At 44.1% G+C, this 16,251-nt stretch overlaps 1 protein-coding gene across 1 annotated transcript in view; it reads left to right on the top strand.

Annotated features, from left to right (window-relative positions):
- POLN (DNA polymerase nu) overlaps positions 1-16,251 on the top strand; it is a 143,362-nt gene that overhangs the window by 39,467 nt on the left and 87,644 nt on the right. The window contains exons 7-10 of the mRNA XM_063108507.1: positions 8,563-8,675; positions 11,818-11,975; positions 14,593-14,661; positions 15,896-15,956. Of these exons, the coding sequence (XP_062964577.1) occupies positions 8,563-8,675; positions 11,818-11,975; positions 14,593-14,661; positions 15,896-15,956 (401 nt within the window). The remainder of the gene's footprint in view (positions 1-8,562; positions 8,676-11,817; positions 11,976-14,592; positions 14,662-15,895; positions 15,957-16,251) is intronic.

Genomic DNA, 16,251 nt, shown 5'->3' with positions numbered 1-16,251 from the left:
TATGAACCAGGACTTCTCCCACTGCCCTGTATAAAACAGTACCGCGCCAGCACCACATGCACTCTCCCTTCCCTTCCTCATGTTTCTGCATAACATCACTACCAATGTCTTTCTGTGGGTCTTGCTTACTTTTCTTACTGTGTGTTTTCCCCTAAGCTCCCTGAGGGCAGGAGGTTTTATTTTTTTGTTTATTTTTGTATCCCCGACATCTAAGAACAGTGCCACAAAGCAGGTGCTTAATTAATATTTATTCAATATTATTACTGAATGAATGAGTGTTGAGACTTAATTTTTGTAAGTTCTGGTACAATTATATGAAAATATTGCCTAAAGTACAGGTACAATAAAATTGGAAGAAATAATCCCAATTCTATGATAGTATCTTTGAGATACAAAATGAATTTAAATAAATCACATTTAAGTTAATACACACATAAATAATTTTTTGCACAAAACATATTGAATAACATTTATTGAATGCCTGTAAAAGGTCTTTTCACATATATGATCTCTCTCCATCTTCACATTGTCTCTATATCTTAGGTCTTATTAATTCTGTTTTATAGAAGAAGAAACTGAGGCTCAGAGAGATAATTAAAGTCATAGCTCAGTCTTGAGACTTCAGCTCAAGTGCCCTTTTTTAGACTCACCTAGCTTTTTTGTATTATAGCTGCCTTTTTGCAAATGTGATATAACCAACTTATATATAACTGACTTATAAAACACATTGTGTTTTAGCATTTTATTTTACAAGATATCATTTTTGTTGTTTGTCTTATCAAAATAGAAACCAAGTAGCTTGTGTCTCTTATTAGCGGAAGATAGTGTGGTTATTAGGTTATCTCTTTAAGGACCCCTGAGTGTCAATAATGAAGAAGCATCCCCATGGAAGAGAGCTGCAGCTGTCCCCAGTTCTTCTCCCTCATGAGCTCTTCGCTCCCTCTTTCCCTTCTCTCCTGTATGCTGTCCGCAGTCCAAGCAAGCTGAGACCTGAAGCCTTGCTATTGGCACTTTGCTCTCCCTACCATCCTGGCCTACCTGTTCAAAGGAAACAAAGGTGAAATCACATAAAATGCAAAAAATCTAAAAAAGTCTGTTTGTGGAGGAAGACAAGGAAAATCTAATTACTTATTGACTTAGTAAGCAGATCTTATTAGGCTCCTAGTTTCTTTCTTCCTCAACCCTATCCAAAGAACCTCATGAGTGCATTAGTAAACATTTGCTCTAAAGAGAGATTAATGGCTTGGTGGCTTAGAGTTTGGGCCACTGGCAGCAGTAACATATGGTCTCAGACCCCAGTGTTGCCCTTTAGCTGTGTAATCCTGAGCAAACTGCTTAAGCTATTGCAGCCTAATTTTCTTCACCCGCAAGTGGATCTTGCGTGTTCCTGATAGGATTGTGATGAGGTTTTCTGTGAAATGGTTAGGGTGGTATCTGCACATGGTAAGTGTTCAATAAATATTAACTATAATTAACCTCATATTCAGGGAGCTCATGATATAATGAGAACAAACTTTCAAGGTACACTATAATACAGTGCTGTGGTTTGAATGTCCCCTAACCTCATGTCGGAACTTAATCTCTGGTATAGTGGTAGGAGGAGGGGCCTTTAAGAGGCGATTGGATCTCAAGGACTGTGCTCTGGCTAATGGATTCATCCATGCATAGAGTAATGGGTTGATGGTTTAATGGATTGTCATGGACATGGACTAGTGGCTTTATAAGGAACACATGAGAAAGCTCTTGCCATCTTCACCATGTGACTCCCTGGTCACCACGAGACTCTGTAGAGAATTCCCACACAGAAGAAGGCCCTCACCAGATGTGTCTCTTGGACCTTAGACTTCTAATCCTCCAAAACTGTAAGAAACAAATTTCTTTTTTTTTTATAAATTACACAGTTTCAGATATTCTACATAAGCAACAGAAAATCGACTAATACATACAGCAAATGTGGTTCCTACATACTAGATGTATGGACAGGAGTCTAGAAGGAACATAGGAGAGGGTACAGCTCTCTGTGTGGGGAATCAGAGGCTACCCTCCTGAAAAGTGGCACTTGAGCAGCTAGCAAAAATTGTGAAAGGACAATTGCAGTCAAGAATACAGCATGGACTACAGGGAGGATCCTAAGATGGCGGGGGCTGCGGAGGTTGGCGCGGAGTAGCTGAGGTGGAAAAGGTGGCCACTGGGCTTTAGGCAGCCGGGAAACTTGTGGACCTTCCTCTTGCTGTCTCTTAAGGGAGGACCGCTGCTGGTAGCCGGTCGTGGGGGCTGACCGCCACTTTGCCCTTAGCAGGAGAGGCTGCCTCATTTACAGGCAACAGCTTTGAAGTATGGAGCAGGAAAAGAACTGATTCTTAGCTGCAAAAGTGAGTCTCTAAACAGGGAACATGGTGCTGGGGCTGCTGTTGATGCAGCCGTTATCCCGGAGGCTGGGGACGCGCTGAAGGCGGACCAGATGTCCTATTCAGGATTCAAGGTTTCAGGCCGGCATAAAAGAAGATTGCTGGGAGCCCCCGAGCCATGCTGCAGGACCGACTGAGCAGCCCGAGGCAGCGGCGGCCGAGAACGGGGATGGCGACAAAGCAGAGGCAGAGAGGGAGCCACCCGACCCAGCACAGCCCTGTGAGTGACCCCCGGCCTGGCCCTGCTCGGGGGCCAGACACCCGCCTGGCTTCCACCTGCCCCACCAGGCCACTCACCGCCCCTGGGGCTGCCACCATTTTCTCAGGTGGTGGCGGCTCCGGCCCGGCTCGGCCAAGCCTGTCCTCCTCGCCTGGCTTGGCTCCTCACTGAGCCTTCCCACTTGCTTGCCCCGGCACGGGGCTTCCTGGGGCCTGTGGGCTAGCCTCCTCTCCCACTCCCTCCACGGTTCTCTGGTGGGGCTGGTGGCGTGGGGCGTCCCCGGCCAGCGTCGGGAGGGCAAGGAAGTACGGGCTGAGCCGACTGTCACTCCACCGCACCCTGGGCTCTGGCCCCCATTAAACTTCCTGTTACTGGGAGGCAGATACCATCTCTGCAGCCACCAGTTTGGAAAAACACCTAACTGATTTCTGGTTAGGAATAGTGTGGTTGGAGAGTTCCCAAGTTTGCTTGAACCTGCCGGAGAGCTGCCTGTGGGCGGGCACCAGACTCGGTCCACGCCGGGGGGATTCAAAGGTGAACTGTGTGCTGTGAGCTCCTCCCCCGAGGAGCTCACGCTCTGGTGAGGGAGATAAGACAAGTACACAAAAAACCGCGAAACCAGGAGGAAGGGGATAAGTCCTGAGAAAGATCTACACAGTGCTACAAAGGTACCCAGAGCGACTGGTCGTCTGCGCCTAGCAGAAAACTGGTAGACTTCCTGGGCAAGGTGGTCCCAAGCAGGGTCTTGAAGGCCCAGCTGGTAGACGAGGGTTGCAGAAGACACGTCCCAGCCCACCCAGTGTGCACAGAGCGGGGAGACGTCCAGCTAGGGAGGCGGACACTTGACAGAAACCACACACCCTGTGGGGTCACCACTGCACGATCCAACAGCCCGGGCCAGAGCGCATGGAACAGGGAGAAGTCCTGCACAGGAATGGAAGCTCAGCAGAGACCACACACCCTGCGGTACCACCCCGTGATCCAGCAGCCCAGCAGAGTCTAAGCTGAACAGAGAGGTGGCTCCCTGGAGAGGCAACCACACACACAAGGCACTAGAGGCCAACTGAGCAGTCACGGAGGTAGCCATACCAAATTGGCAACCACAGCAACATCTTAGTTAGCCAATAGTCTCAAACCGGTATAGTATATTTCTCAGACAAACAAAAACTGCGGGAGTTCACTACCACACGACCACCCTTACAATAAATCCTCAAGGGAGTACTTGGTTTGGTTCCTGAAAAATAACTACCACTGCCATAAAAACCCAAGAAAAATCAAATCCCACTAGTATAATAAAAATGTCATTCATGAAGAGAAAACAAACAAACAAAAATGCTATCTACAACCTAAGGAACCAACAAACACAGAAACCAAACAGTATATCAGAAAGCAAGGAACAAAAGACACCTAAGACAACCAAACAACCAATAAAATGCTAGGAATAAATCAACACCTTTCAATAATAACTCTTAATGTAAAAGGCTTAAATTCCCCAATCAAAAGACACAGAGTGGCTGACTGGATCAAAAAGGAGGGCCCAACTATATGCTGCCTACAAGAGACCCACCTCACCCATAAAGATTCACATAGACTATAAGAGTGAAAGGATGGAAAAAGATTTACCATGCAAACAGAAAAGAAAAACGAGCTGGAGTAGCTATTCTCATATCTGACAAAATAGACTTTAAACTAAAAACCATAAAAAGAGACAATGAGGGACACTACTTAATGATAAAAGGACTGATCCATCAAGAAGACATAACAATCATAAATATTTACGCACCCAATGTTGGAGCAGCCAGATTTATAAAACAAACTCTATTAGACCTAAGGAAGGAAATAGACACTAATACCATAATAGCAGGGGACCTGAACACCCCACTGTCAATATTAGACAGATCATCTAGGCAAAGAATCAGTAGAGAAACCCAAGATCTAAACAATACTCTAGACCAATTGGACTTGGCAGATATCTACAGAACATTCAATCCAACAACCTCAGGATATTCGTTCTTCTCATCAGCACATGGATCATTCTCCAGGATAGATCACATATTAGGTCACAAATCAAGTCTCAACAAATTCAAAAAAATTGGAATTATCCCATGTATCTTCTCAGACCACAATGGATTAAAACTAGAAATTAATAACAAATGAAACTCTGGAAACTATACAAACACATGGAAATTAAACAGCATTCTACTTAATGACATATGGGTCCAAGAAGAAATCAAGCAGGAAATCAAAAAATTTATTGAAACTAATGAAAATAATGATACATCATACCAAAACCTGTGGGATACTGCAAAAGCAGTATTAAGGGGGAAATTTACTGCATTAAATGCTCACCCAGGAGGAATGGAAAGATGGCAAGTGAACAACCTAACACTTCACCTTAAAGAACTAGAAAAACAAGAACAATCCAAACCTAGAGTTAGCAGATGGAAAGAAATCGTTAAGGTCAGAGCAGAACTGAATGAAACTGAAACCCAAAAAACAAAACAAAAGATCAATGAATCAAAAAGTTGGTTTTCTGAAAAGATAAATAAAATTGACAAACCATTAGCATGGCTAACAAAAAAAAAAGAAGAGAGAAGATTCAAATAACAAAAATTAGAAATGAAAAAGGCGATATTACAACTGATTCATCTGAAATACAAGGAATTATTCGAGACTACTATAAACAACTATACGCCAACAAATTTGAAAATCTGGAGGAAATGGATAAATTTCTGGGCACACACAAGCTCCCAAAACTGAACCATGAAGATGTAGAAAATTTGAACAGACCAATAACAATAAAGGAGATTGAAGCTGTTATCAGAAGGCTCCCACCAAAGAAAAGCCCAGGACCAGATGGATTCACAGCAGAATTTTACCAAACATTCAAAGAGGAATTGACAGCAATTCTTTACAAACTATTCCAAAAGATTGAAACAGATGCAAATCTCCCAAACTCACTCTATGAAGCAAACATCATCCTGATACCAAAACCAGGTAAAGATATAACCAAAAAAGAGAACTACAGGCCGATATCCTTGATGAATATAGACGCAAAAATCCTCACTAAAATACTAGCAAACAGAATACAGCAACACATACATAAAATTATTCACCATGATCAAGTGGGATTCATCCCAGGGATGCAAGGTTGGTTCAACATACGCAAATCAATAAATGTGATACACCATATTAATAAAGTCAAACACAAGGACCATATGATCATCTCTATAGATGCTGAAAAAGCATTTGATAAAATTCAGCACTCATTCATGACAAAGACCCTCTGTAAGTTAGGTATCGATGGAAAGTATCTCAACATAATTAAAGCCATATATGATAAACCCACTGCCCATATCATCCTGAATGGGGAAACGCTGAAAGCTTTTCCTTTAAGAACAGGAACTAGACAAGGATGCTCACTCTCACCACTCCTATTCAACATAGTGTTGGAAGTACTAGGCAGAGCAATCAGAGAAGAGAAGGAAATAAAGGGCATGCAGATTGGAAAAGATGAAGTCAAACTGTCCCTGTTTGCAGATGACATGATCCTATATATTGAACAGCATAAAACCTCTACAAAAAACCTCTTGGAATTGATAAATGATTTCAGCACAGTAGCAGGATACAAAATCAACACACAAAAATCAGTATCATTTCTTTTCTCCAATAGTGAACATGCAGAACGAGAAATCAAGAAAGCCTGCCCATTTACAATACCCACCAAAAAAATAAAATACTTAGGAATTGAGTTAACCAAAGATGTGAAATATCTCTATAATGAGAACTACAAACCACTGCTGAGAGAAATTAGAGAGGATACAAGAAGATGGAAAGATATCCCATGCTCTTGGATTGGAAGAATCAACATAGTGAAAATGTCCATACTACCCAAAGTGATATACAAATTTAATGCAATCCCCATCAAAATTCCAAAGATATTTTTCTCAGAAATGGAAAGAACTATCCAGACATTTATATGGAATAATAAAAGACCACGCATAGCCAAAGCAATGCTGAGCAAAAGAAATAAAGCTGGAGGCATAACACTACCTGACTTTAAGCTATACTACAAAGCTATAATAACCAAAACAGTATGGTACTGGCATAAGAAGAGACACACGGATCAATGGAATAGAATAGAGAATCCAGAAATCAACCCACACACTTACTGCCATCTGATCTTTGAGAAAGGCACCAAGCCTATTCACTGGGGAAGGGACTGCCTCTTCAGCAAATAGTGCTGGGATAACTGGATATCCATATGCTGGAGAATGAAACTAGACCCATACCTCTCACCATATACTAAAATCAACTCAAAATGGATTAAGGATTTAAATATACACCCTGAGACAATAAAACTTCTTAAAGAAAACATAGGAGAAACACTTCAGGAAATAGGACTGGACACAGACTTCATGAACACGACCCCAAAAGCACGGGCAACCAAAGGAAAAATAAACAAATGGGATTATATCAAACTAAAAAGCTTCTGCACAGCAAAAGAAACAATTAACAGAGTTAAAAGACAACCAACAGAGTGGGAAAAAATATTTGCAAAATATACATCTGACAAAGGATTAATATCCAGAATATACAAGGAATTCCAACAACTTTACAAGAAGAAAACAAGCAGCCCAATTAAAAAATGGGCAAAAGAGCTAAGTAGGCATTTCTCTAAGGAAGATATACAAATGGCCAACAGACATATGAAAAAATGCTCAACATCACTCAGCATCCGGGAAATGCAAATCAAAACCACACTGAGATACCACCTAACCCCAGTTAGGATGGCTAAAATCCAAAAGACTCTGAATGATAAATGCTGGCGAGGTTGTGGAGAAAAAGGAACTCTCATACATTGTTGTTGGGACTGCAAAATGCTGCAGCCTCTATGGAAAATGGTATGGAGATTCCTCAAACAACTGCAGATAGATCTACCATACGACCCAGCTATCCCACTGTTGGGAATATACCCAGAGGAATGGAAATCATCAAGTCGAAGGTATACCTGTTCCCCAGTGTTCATCGCAGCACTCTTTACAATGGCCAAGAGTTGGAACCAGCCCAAATGTCCATCAGATGAGTGGATACGGAAAATGTGGTACATCTACACAATGGAATACTACTCAGCTATAAAAACGAATGAAATACTGCCATTTGCAACAACATGGATGGACCTTGAGAGAATTATATTAAGTGAAACAAGTCAGGCACAGAAAGAGAAATACCACATGTTCTCACTTATTGGTGGGAGCTAAAAATTAATATATAAATTCACACACACACACAAAAAAAAAACCGGGCGTGGGGGAAGAAGATATAACAACCACATTTACTTGAAGTTGATACGACAAGCAAACAGAGGGGACATTGGTGGGGGGTAGGGGGAGAGGGAGGAGGGAGGGAGGTTTTGGTGATGGGCAACAATAATCAGCCACAATGTATATCGACAAAATAAAATTTAAAAAAATAAAAAATTAAAATAAAAAATTAAAAAACAAATACAGCATGTGCAGTGGCTCAGGAGTGTGAGAGGATGTGGCACAGTCTGGTGATGGAGGAAGAGGGAAGAATGTTTGGAGAGAGTTCTGAGAGAACAGGCTGAAGATCCATCTGAGCGCTTGGCTGTTAAGGGTCTAGAGTACATATGCTCTTCTCAGGGATTTAGGTCTTGTTCTGCAGGTAATGGGCTCTACCCAGGGGTAAGCTCATAACAGCTGTGTGATCTTGCTATGTAACTTAGCCTCTCTGTAACTCAGTTTCATCATCTCTAAAATGCAGATAATAGGTAATATCTACCTCATAGGGTTCCTTAGTCAATCTATGTATGTATCGTATGTAATAGCTATTAGTAGAGTAGTAGTAATATTTTTCAAAGGTTGAAAGTTCTAAATTAATGTCTAAATCAGTGAATTTCTTTTCATCTTCTAGGAATGTGCTATTTCAGACACTGAAATGTAAATGTCCTGTTATTTGTTTTAATGCTAAGGATTTTGTGAGAACAGTGCTGCAGTTTTTTGGTAATGATGGCAGTTGGAAGCATGGTAAGCTGTAGTTTTTATTGTCTCTAAAATTTAAGTCCTCAGTGGTGGTTCCTCCCGAGAATGGGAGGTCAGTGAGGGCTACTGTGCCACAGACCCCAGGAGACCTGGACACACAGACTATGATGTGCCATCTCACAGCCCTAAGCATGGGGGCACTATCCCTCTGTGTTTCTAGGTTATTTGAATTTTTACAAGTGTATGTTACTTTTGTTATTTAAAATAGGAAAGAATTAACTTATGCAGCATAGTCAGAAAGGAATTTGTTATTACCATAAATATCTTATAAACTTTCTAAGAATTAAACTATAGTCCAGAGTAATTAACACCAAAACAATATAGGACACATTTTTTCTTTCATTTAAAGTGGTAAAGATATTTTATAATCTTTTTTTACTAAATGGACATATGTGTGATAAAACAAATATAGCAGAATACATTCACTGTAGAATCTAGATGGTGGATATATGAGTGTTCGCTATACAATTATTTTCAAATTGTCTTTATGCTTGAAAATGTTCATTACAAAATATTGGGAAAAAAAACTTTTTATTGCAGAAATTTCCAACACATGCAAAAGTACCCATCACCCAGTTTCAACAATGGTCATCTTACAGCCAATCTTTTCCCTCTGTAACTCTCCACCCTTCCAAACCCTCACCCCCTGGATATTTTGTAGCAAATCCTAAACATCATATGATTAATCTCTAAATATTTCAATTGTATGCCTAGAATACGGGGAATTTCTATTTTTTTTTTTTAAGAAAATGTAATTTTATTAGTATTATTTTTTCACATTCTAGGATTTTGTTGTGGAGCAGTTGAGAGGGAGGGGAAGTGGAAAGGGGAAGGAAATGGGATGGAGGAAGGAGGGAGGAAGAGGGGTGGGATTGAGGCCTGTGGCACCCCCCTCATTCCCACAGGGGAGACCAGGGGTCTTCCAGTGGTGGCTTAGTCATTGCCAGGCAGGGTGCAGATGTAAGGGGGGTGTGGCAAAAGCCCTCACCCCCCACCACCCCAGCTCAGGAACCCAGGGCACTTCTTGCTGAGGCTTGGTGGTCATTGCTGGGCTGGTTGCACATGTTGGGGGGCTGTGGCTGAGGCCCTTGGCCCCCCACCACCCCAGCTTGGGAGAGCCTGGGGCACTTCCTGTGGGCAGCTAGGTGGTTGTTGCTAGACTGGCTGTGGGTGCTCCAGGCCAGAGTTTCCAAACAACCCAGGTGTACCAGACCTCATGAGACCTGGAAGTACATATGAGGTCAACCATTAAAACCTGAGCTGCACAACATGCCTTCCCCAGAGAATCAGCAGCAATACAACAATTTAGTTCAACCACAGGACTCAAGTGCTGATCCCCAGAGGAAGTTCCCCCATTTTAGAAGTAAGCAAAGGACAACACATTAGTTCCAGTGCAGAATTTAAGTGGTAGGAACAGAAAATAATACAACACAGAACTGAAATAAAAAACAAAATGCCCACAGATCAGAGACAAAGTTTGATATAAACTAGTAAAGGTCTCATATCACCAAAGAACACCTATAAAACCTAGAAGGACCAGAAGTCCCCTGGGCTACCAGGTCAGGGAGTGGAGAGGAATGGAGGCCTCAGCCATGCCCCCCAGCACCACAACCAGTCCCAAGGGTGGGGGATCTGGGGCCTCAGCCATGCCCCCCTGATACCCACAACCAGCCCAACAACAACCACTAAGCTGCTGCAGGAAGCACCCTGTGCTCCCAAGCTGGGGCAGTGGGGGGGACAAGGGCTTCAGCCACATCCCTCTGACATCTGCACCCATACCAGCAATGACCAAGCCACCGCTGGAAGCCCGCTGGTCTCCCATGCAGGAAAGAGGGGGGCCGCAGGCCTCAACCCTGCCCCTCCTCCTTCCTCCTTCTCCCACCCTATTTCCTTCCTCTTTCCCCTCTCCCTTTCCTCCCAACTGCTCTGCAACATCATAGAATGTAAAAATAATAATAATATTAATAAATAAATAAACTTAAAAAATAAATGAATAGAGCTCTGTACCTGCCAATGTAAGAGACTTCCTGGACATCAAATGAAAAAGTCATGATACTGACTGCCTTGGTAAATGTAAATCTCTTAGACTAGTATAACGTAAATAACAGAAAATATAATATTTAATGTTATATGATCTAAGACTATAGTTTTATTTAAAGGAAAACAAACTATTTTGTATAGGACAATTCATAATGTTAAAGTAACTTAAAAAGCATTCACTTTAGGGCTCCAATTTATCTATTAGCTTATAACTCCCCCCCCCCATTCTTTTATAACTCCCCCTCCATGTCTAAAATTCTCTTGTATTAGAGTTTATCAATTTAGCAAATATAATTATATTATTTATTTTGCTTTTTTTGTTTTGTTATTTTTCTCACTTAATTTTTTAGAAAGCACTTTCACATGTGTCTCACAGATATTTACAGTAACCTTTTCCCCCAGTTTTCAGATAAAGGAAACTAACACTGAAGGGACAAGGTGACCTCCCAGTCTCATGGGTGGTTCTGACAGGCCCAGTGTCCCTTCCGATGCATCGAGGTGTACCATGTTAGTCATCTCACAGGGTTTTCCTCACATCAGGGTGAAGTCGAAGCCCCTTTGCCTGCACACACTGCCAACTGCCCAACACTCATTGATGAGGACGCTTTGTGGGCCCGGGTGGCCCCTACCCTTCCTCCTTTGCTCAGGAGGCTTGGGCTCCCAATACCATGATATGGGGTCACGGAAGGCCTGGGAAGACAGCCCAGCGTGTGATTGGAGGGGGACATGATCGAAGGGTTGGGGTTGGGGAGAGAAGGCAAGAAATCTGCCCAGGATCCCAACTCTGATCGCTTTTACAGTGGTTTTGAGAGATCCAAATTCCAAGTGAGCTTGGACTCCTTGCCCCCTTTTTGGCTGTTTGGGATCTGCTTCTTTAGTGCGACCCCATGGAGATGGGCCATGTGCCACCTTCTACAAGGTTCGAAATTCTCGAGGAGTGATGGGGAGTCACTGACACTTAGCTCTGCACTCTGAGGGCATGGTAATGCTATTATGATCCATTTGCACCTTAAGAACCGTGTCATAGCAGGGAAAACAACAATTATTCATTTTTCTTGGGATGATTAAATGCCCTTTTTCTCTCCAGTTGCTGATTTTGTAGGGCTAGATGCCAGAATTGCTGCATGGCTTATAGATCCTAGTGATGCTGAACCCTCTTTTGAAGATTTAGTGGCAAAATACTTAGAAAAATCCATAACAGTTAATGTGAGGAGCACTTATGGAAATTCCTCAAGAAATCTTGTGGTGAGTTTTGTCAACCTTGATCTAATCCTATTTTTTTCCTAGAAGCTTTTTCTACTTTATAGATACTCTAACAGTGAAAAGAACGTTGCCAGTGCTCATTTCCACCTGTTCAGCACCAATTCTTTTGACCCTGGCATTTCTGGTTGAGAGTGCTGAGTCAGGATGGATGACTTTCATCATTTCAGGAAAACCGTTCCAGGGAAATCCCAGTCAAAGTTTGACTCTTCTAAAGGGGCTTCCTGCTGTCAGAGTTGCCTGCTCTGTGAACAGAGAGCTGCTCCTTTATAAATCCTTAGTGCTGGTGATGTGGCCTCCGTGGCAGAGCTCCCAGGATGGCCACTCTTCAGTTTATGTTGGGAAAATTATAGGAGCTGCCCCGGGTGTCTCTCTCCAAGCCCTCCCCTCTAGAGATGCCCCCAAGTGTCAGGAACCACAGTCTGGAGAAGCAAAGGCACTCACAGCCATAGAGCTGGGCCTGGAGCCCAGGGAGAGGGCCCAGCAGGCCCCGAAGGAGAAGTCAGGGCCTCTCTGTTTAGGCTTCCTAGTTGTTGGTGAACAGCTACACAGTGACAGCACTGCTGGAAGAACATGATGCAGCAGGAGCTCAAGGTGCCAGGGAGAGCAGGAGGTGGCCTGTGCTTGGCTTGGCTCCATGCACTTCATCCTCACAGACCATCTGGGAGGTGAGGATCTGTGCTGTAAATAGCAGAGGTGCACTCCCCCTTAATGGAAAAAGAGATTTATCAGAAGGATATGGGGTAGCTCGCAGAATCAGAGGAGAAGCAAGACGAGGCCTGGGAAGAACAGAGCCAGTTGGTCTCAGGGAGCAGGAGCCATAGGCTCAGGACCAGCGTGAGCTGTGAGCCACTTTCATCCAAGACTCAAGTTTCAGCACTGGGAGAGTGTCTCCCTTCCCCTTCTAGTGTCATATGTCGAACCCCCACCCCCAGAGGAGGGCAGGACATCTTAATTAGCATTCCTACCCAGATTCCATGCCCTAAGTCCTGGAGGCTTTCCCAAACAGAAGCTGAGATATTACTGAGAGAAGGAGTTGTCCACCTCATTATTATCAGTCCAAATTACAGATGAGAAAACTGAGGTGCAGAAAGGTTATGTATACACAGCTTGCCCAAGGTCAAGTTAAGGCCATGTTCAGAGTTTGGATTTTTTACTTTAAAGTCCAGTTTCTTTCTAGTATACACATGCATAAGTTAGGGATAGCAGTGCCTGCAAAGAACAGAAATCTGGCTACAGGGTGGGTGTTTTCTCCATGAGGAGAATTGGGCGCCCCTCGTCCAGGCTGGAGCCGGTGCTCATCAGCTCTGTTAGGGTCAGAGCTCCCCGAGTGCCAGCACTTCCTTTCAGTGGGAAGCTGCGCCCTGAGGCCCCTCATCCACACTCCAGGTGGAACAGAGGTAGCCTCAGTCGTGGTCCCACTTGTGTCTTATTGGTCAGATAGGTGTCTAGTAGAGCCATGCAGTGCGGAGGGTGTGAGATGGAGGTCGGGCCATTCATTAATCTACAGGATCTGCCACACTGTGCTGCTCTGAAGAGGTGGTATGAACTGTCCAGGAAAACAGGAGGGAATTCCAGGTAGTGGGAGCAACATGCAAATGAGAAGGACTCACAGGGAACGTGGCTCCTTTTGGAGAGAAGCAAGACCAGCATGGGGAGGAGGGGGATGGCTGTGGGGAGCCAGAGGAGATGTGTAGGGGCTGGTCACAAGTCTGTGCCCCAATACGGAGCTGGGCCTTTCCCAGGACTTCAGAGTGGGAGTGGTGTGGTCCACCTTGGAGGTTAGGAAGCTCCTGAAGGCAGCCACGTGGGATCCTGCCAGGTGGCAGCCAGGAGCTCCACGTGGAGGTGTTCCTCCTCTCCTGCGTGTCCTCCCAACCAGTCACTCATGGAGAGCCGAGAGGAGGCTGTGACTAGAAAATAGTGCCAGGTGTGCAGCCAGCCGCTCGTCCCTTGGGGGTTCCCACCAGCCTGAGGCCTAGAGCAGAAAACTGAGTCTGAGCCGCCTGGAGTCTGGGCGTTGTTCAGCAGAGTTAGATGTTGAGTAGGAGGTCCCGGAGCTCCACTTCAGGAGGAGCTAGACTGTGGATGAAGGCTCCGCCTCACTGCATCCCCCTCTTTGTCAGTTGAACACAGACCTTTGTCCGTCTCCCAGGGCCACTGAGTGTCTGTCCCTAGGTGAGGACAGATGGTGAGAGTGGAGCATGGGTGTGGGGTGCTGGAGCCGAGAGAGTGGAGGCTGTGGGAGCTGGAGAGGCCAGTGTGCGTTCTCCTCTCTCTGCTGTCATTTAACCATTGCACCTTGACATCAAGCTTCTGTACACTGCTCTTTCTCAGTTGGTAGCATGAGGAAGACCCCTGGGTTGGGGTCAGTGTCTGGCTATGGATAGCTTGCACTTGCAAGGTGGAAGTGCCCCCTGTAGACTGGAACTCATCTACTTGGGGCAATTGGTGATACTGCCACATACCTAATGGATACCTGCTGTCGAGAGCCTTGTGGGGTTTCACCAGGAAACATTTTTGTGAGTTGTGTCAATTCCCAGACTGTGATGAGCATTGCCGCCAAGTTTGTCTAATTTTTAATACTTTTGTTCTTTTACAGAATCAGAATGTATGTGGGAATCTGAGGATACTCTATAGACTTACGATGGACCTTTGTTCTAAACTGAAGGCAAGACGTTTTATTGGACTTTCTGGTTGAAGGTGCTCTTGCTTGGTGCTGTACAGGAGCTGCCATTTCATGCGCGTGCTCACAGGGAGCAGCAGCACAGTGTTTTGAGTGCGAAGGAAATTAAACCTTGAGTTCTCAGATTATGTTAACCTATGCATCACTCAGAAAAGGGTTGTCTAGAAAGATAAAACCCAAAGTTTTAGAAGGGTTTTCTACAGGTTGAAAACAATTTTAACATTTTTACAAGCCTTTCCTTTAACTGGCATGTTTCTAATGCTGTTGTCAACAAGAAAGCTGAGAGTTTATTTTGGTTACTAGTGAAATGGACACAGCTTCACTCCGAGTCTTGTTGGGAAGCAGGTAGCCATTGGAAGGAACGATTGAGAAGAGCTGAATGGAGCGACTGTGTCCTGTGGGGAGGGCCTGGGGAAGGAGCCAGCAAGGCGGAGAAGCCTCCAGGGACAGGCAGCGGCCAGGTTTTCCACCCCTGGGCTCGAAGTGCAAGCTGCTCTCAGGAGGAAACCTGTTTCTCTCCTCCTGCGCTCAGTCTCCTGCTGGTGCCCAAAGAGGCAACACCAATCTGAGGGCAGAGAAGGAGCCCAGGTGATGGGGACTGAAGGAGGTTAGCGCCACCTCATGAGCAAAGGGCAGGGCAGAGAGTGGGTCTGGAGGGGCAGGCAGAGAAGGGCAGGGTGGGAGTTGGAAGATGAGGCACAGGACTCTGTCAGATGGCAGCAGGAAAGAACAAAAAAGATGAAAACTCTAATAAAGAACATGGAAGGTGAGCCAGATAAATGGGGAGATATTTCATGCTCTTAGAGGAGGTGACCTAATATTAACATAGTGTCAATGCAAACTCAATGAAAATTCTAGGTAAATTTTTGGGAATTCAGTAAGCTTATTCTGACATTAAAATGGAAGACTTAAAGTTTACAAATACTTAAACCAGTCTTAAAAATGAGAAAGAGTAAAGAAAATTGGGGTGAGACTTGGCCTATCTGATATTTCTAAATATCTCTACCAAGTCTTGATGATACAATAGAATACTTAAAGGAAACAGCAGTTTTATAAGAAAGAACAAGAGAGAGGAGCAGATGTTGGATGGGAAACCAACCATGTCCTCTACAGGAGTTCCCTTAATTCTAGCTCACCAAAATTAAGTAGGCTTAACAATAAAATGCAGATACAAGTAATAGTTTAAGGTAACATTGACTTATTTCTTCCTATGAAACAGGTTTATGGTTTATGGCAACTATTTTGTATTCTGGAGCTTCCTCTGATACCAGTTTTGGCAGGTGAGTTATGAAGGTGAAGTACAGTCATTTTTCTAAAGAATTCTTTACATCGTCTGGGAATGACTGTTCGCTCTAACTTATTTAGGAGTAGGTAGCGTATCTTATCATCACTGAAGAGGTAGCAGGTCCTTTATTTTCCCTTTCTGTCACAAGAGGGGTTGCACTGCATCACCACTTGGTGTGGAAGGAATACAAGGTTCTGACATTTCTGTCATGGGATCCCTCTGTACTGTCTGGCCAGCATCATCTCTAATCCTGGTTTGCTGTTTTAGTACCCCTCCCCCCAGCCTGATAG

The sequence above is a fragment of the Cynocephalus volans genome, chromosome 9 (genome assembly GCF_027409185.1).
Source record: "Cynocephalus volans isolate mCynVol1 chromosome 9, mCynVol1.pri, whole genome shotgun sequence".
NCBI lineage: Eukaryota > Metazoa > Chordata > Mammalia > Dermoptera > Cynocephalidae > Cynocephalus > Cynocephalus volans.
The sequence above is the reverse complement of the archived record's forward strand: the minus strand, read 5'-3'. Positions and strand labels throughout refer to the sequence as shown.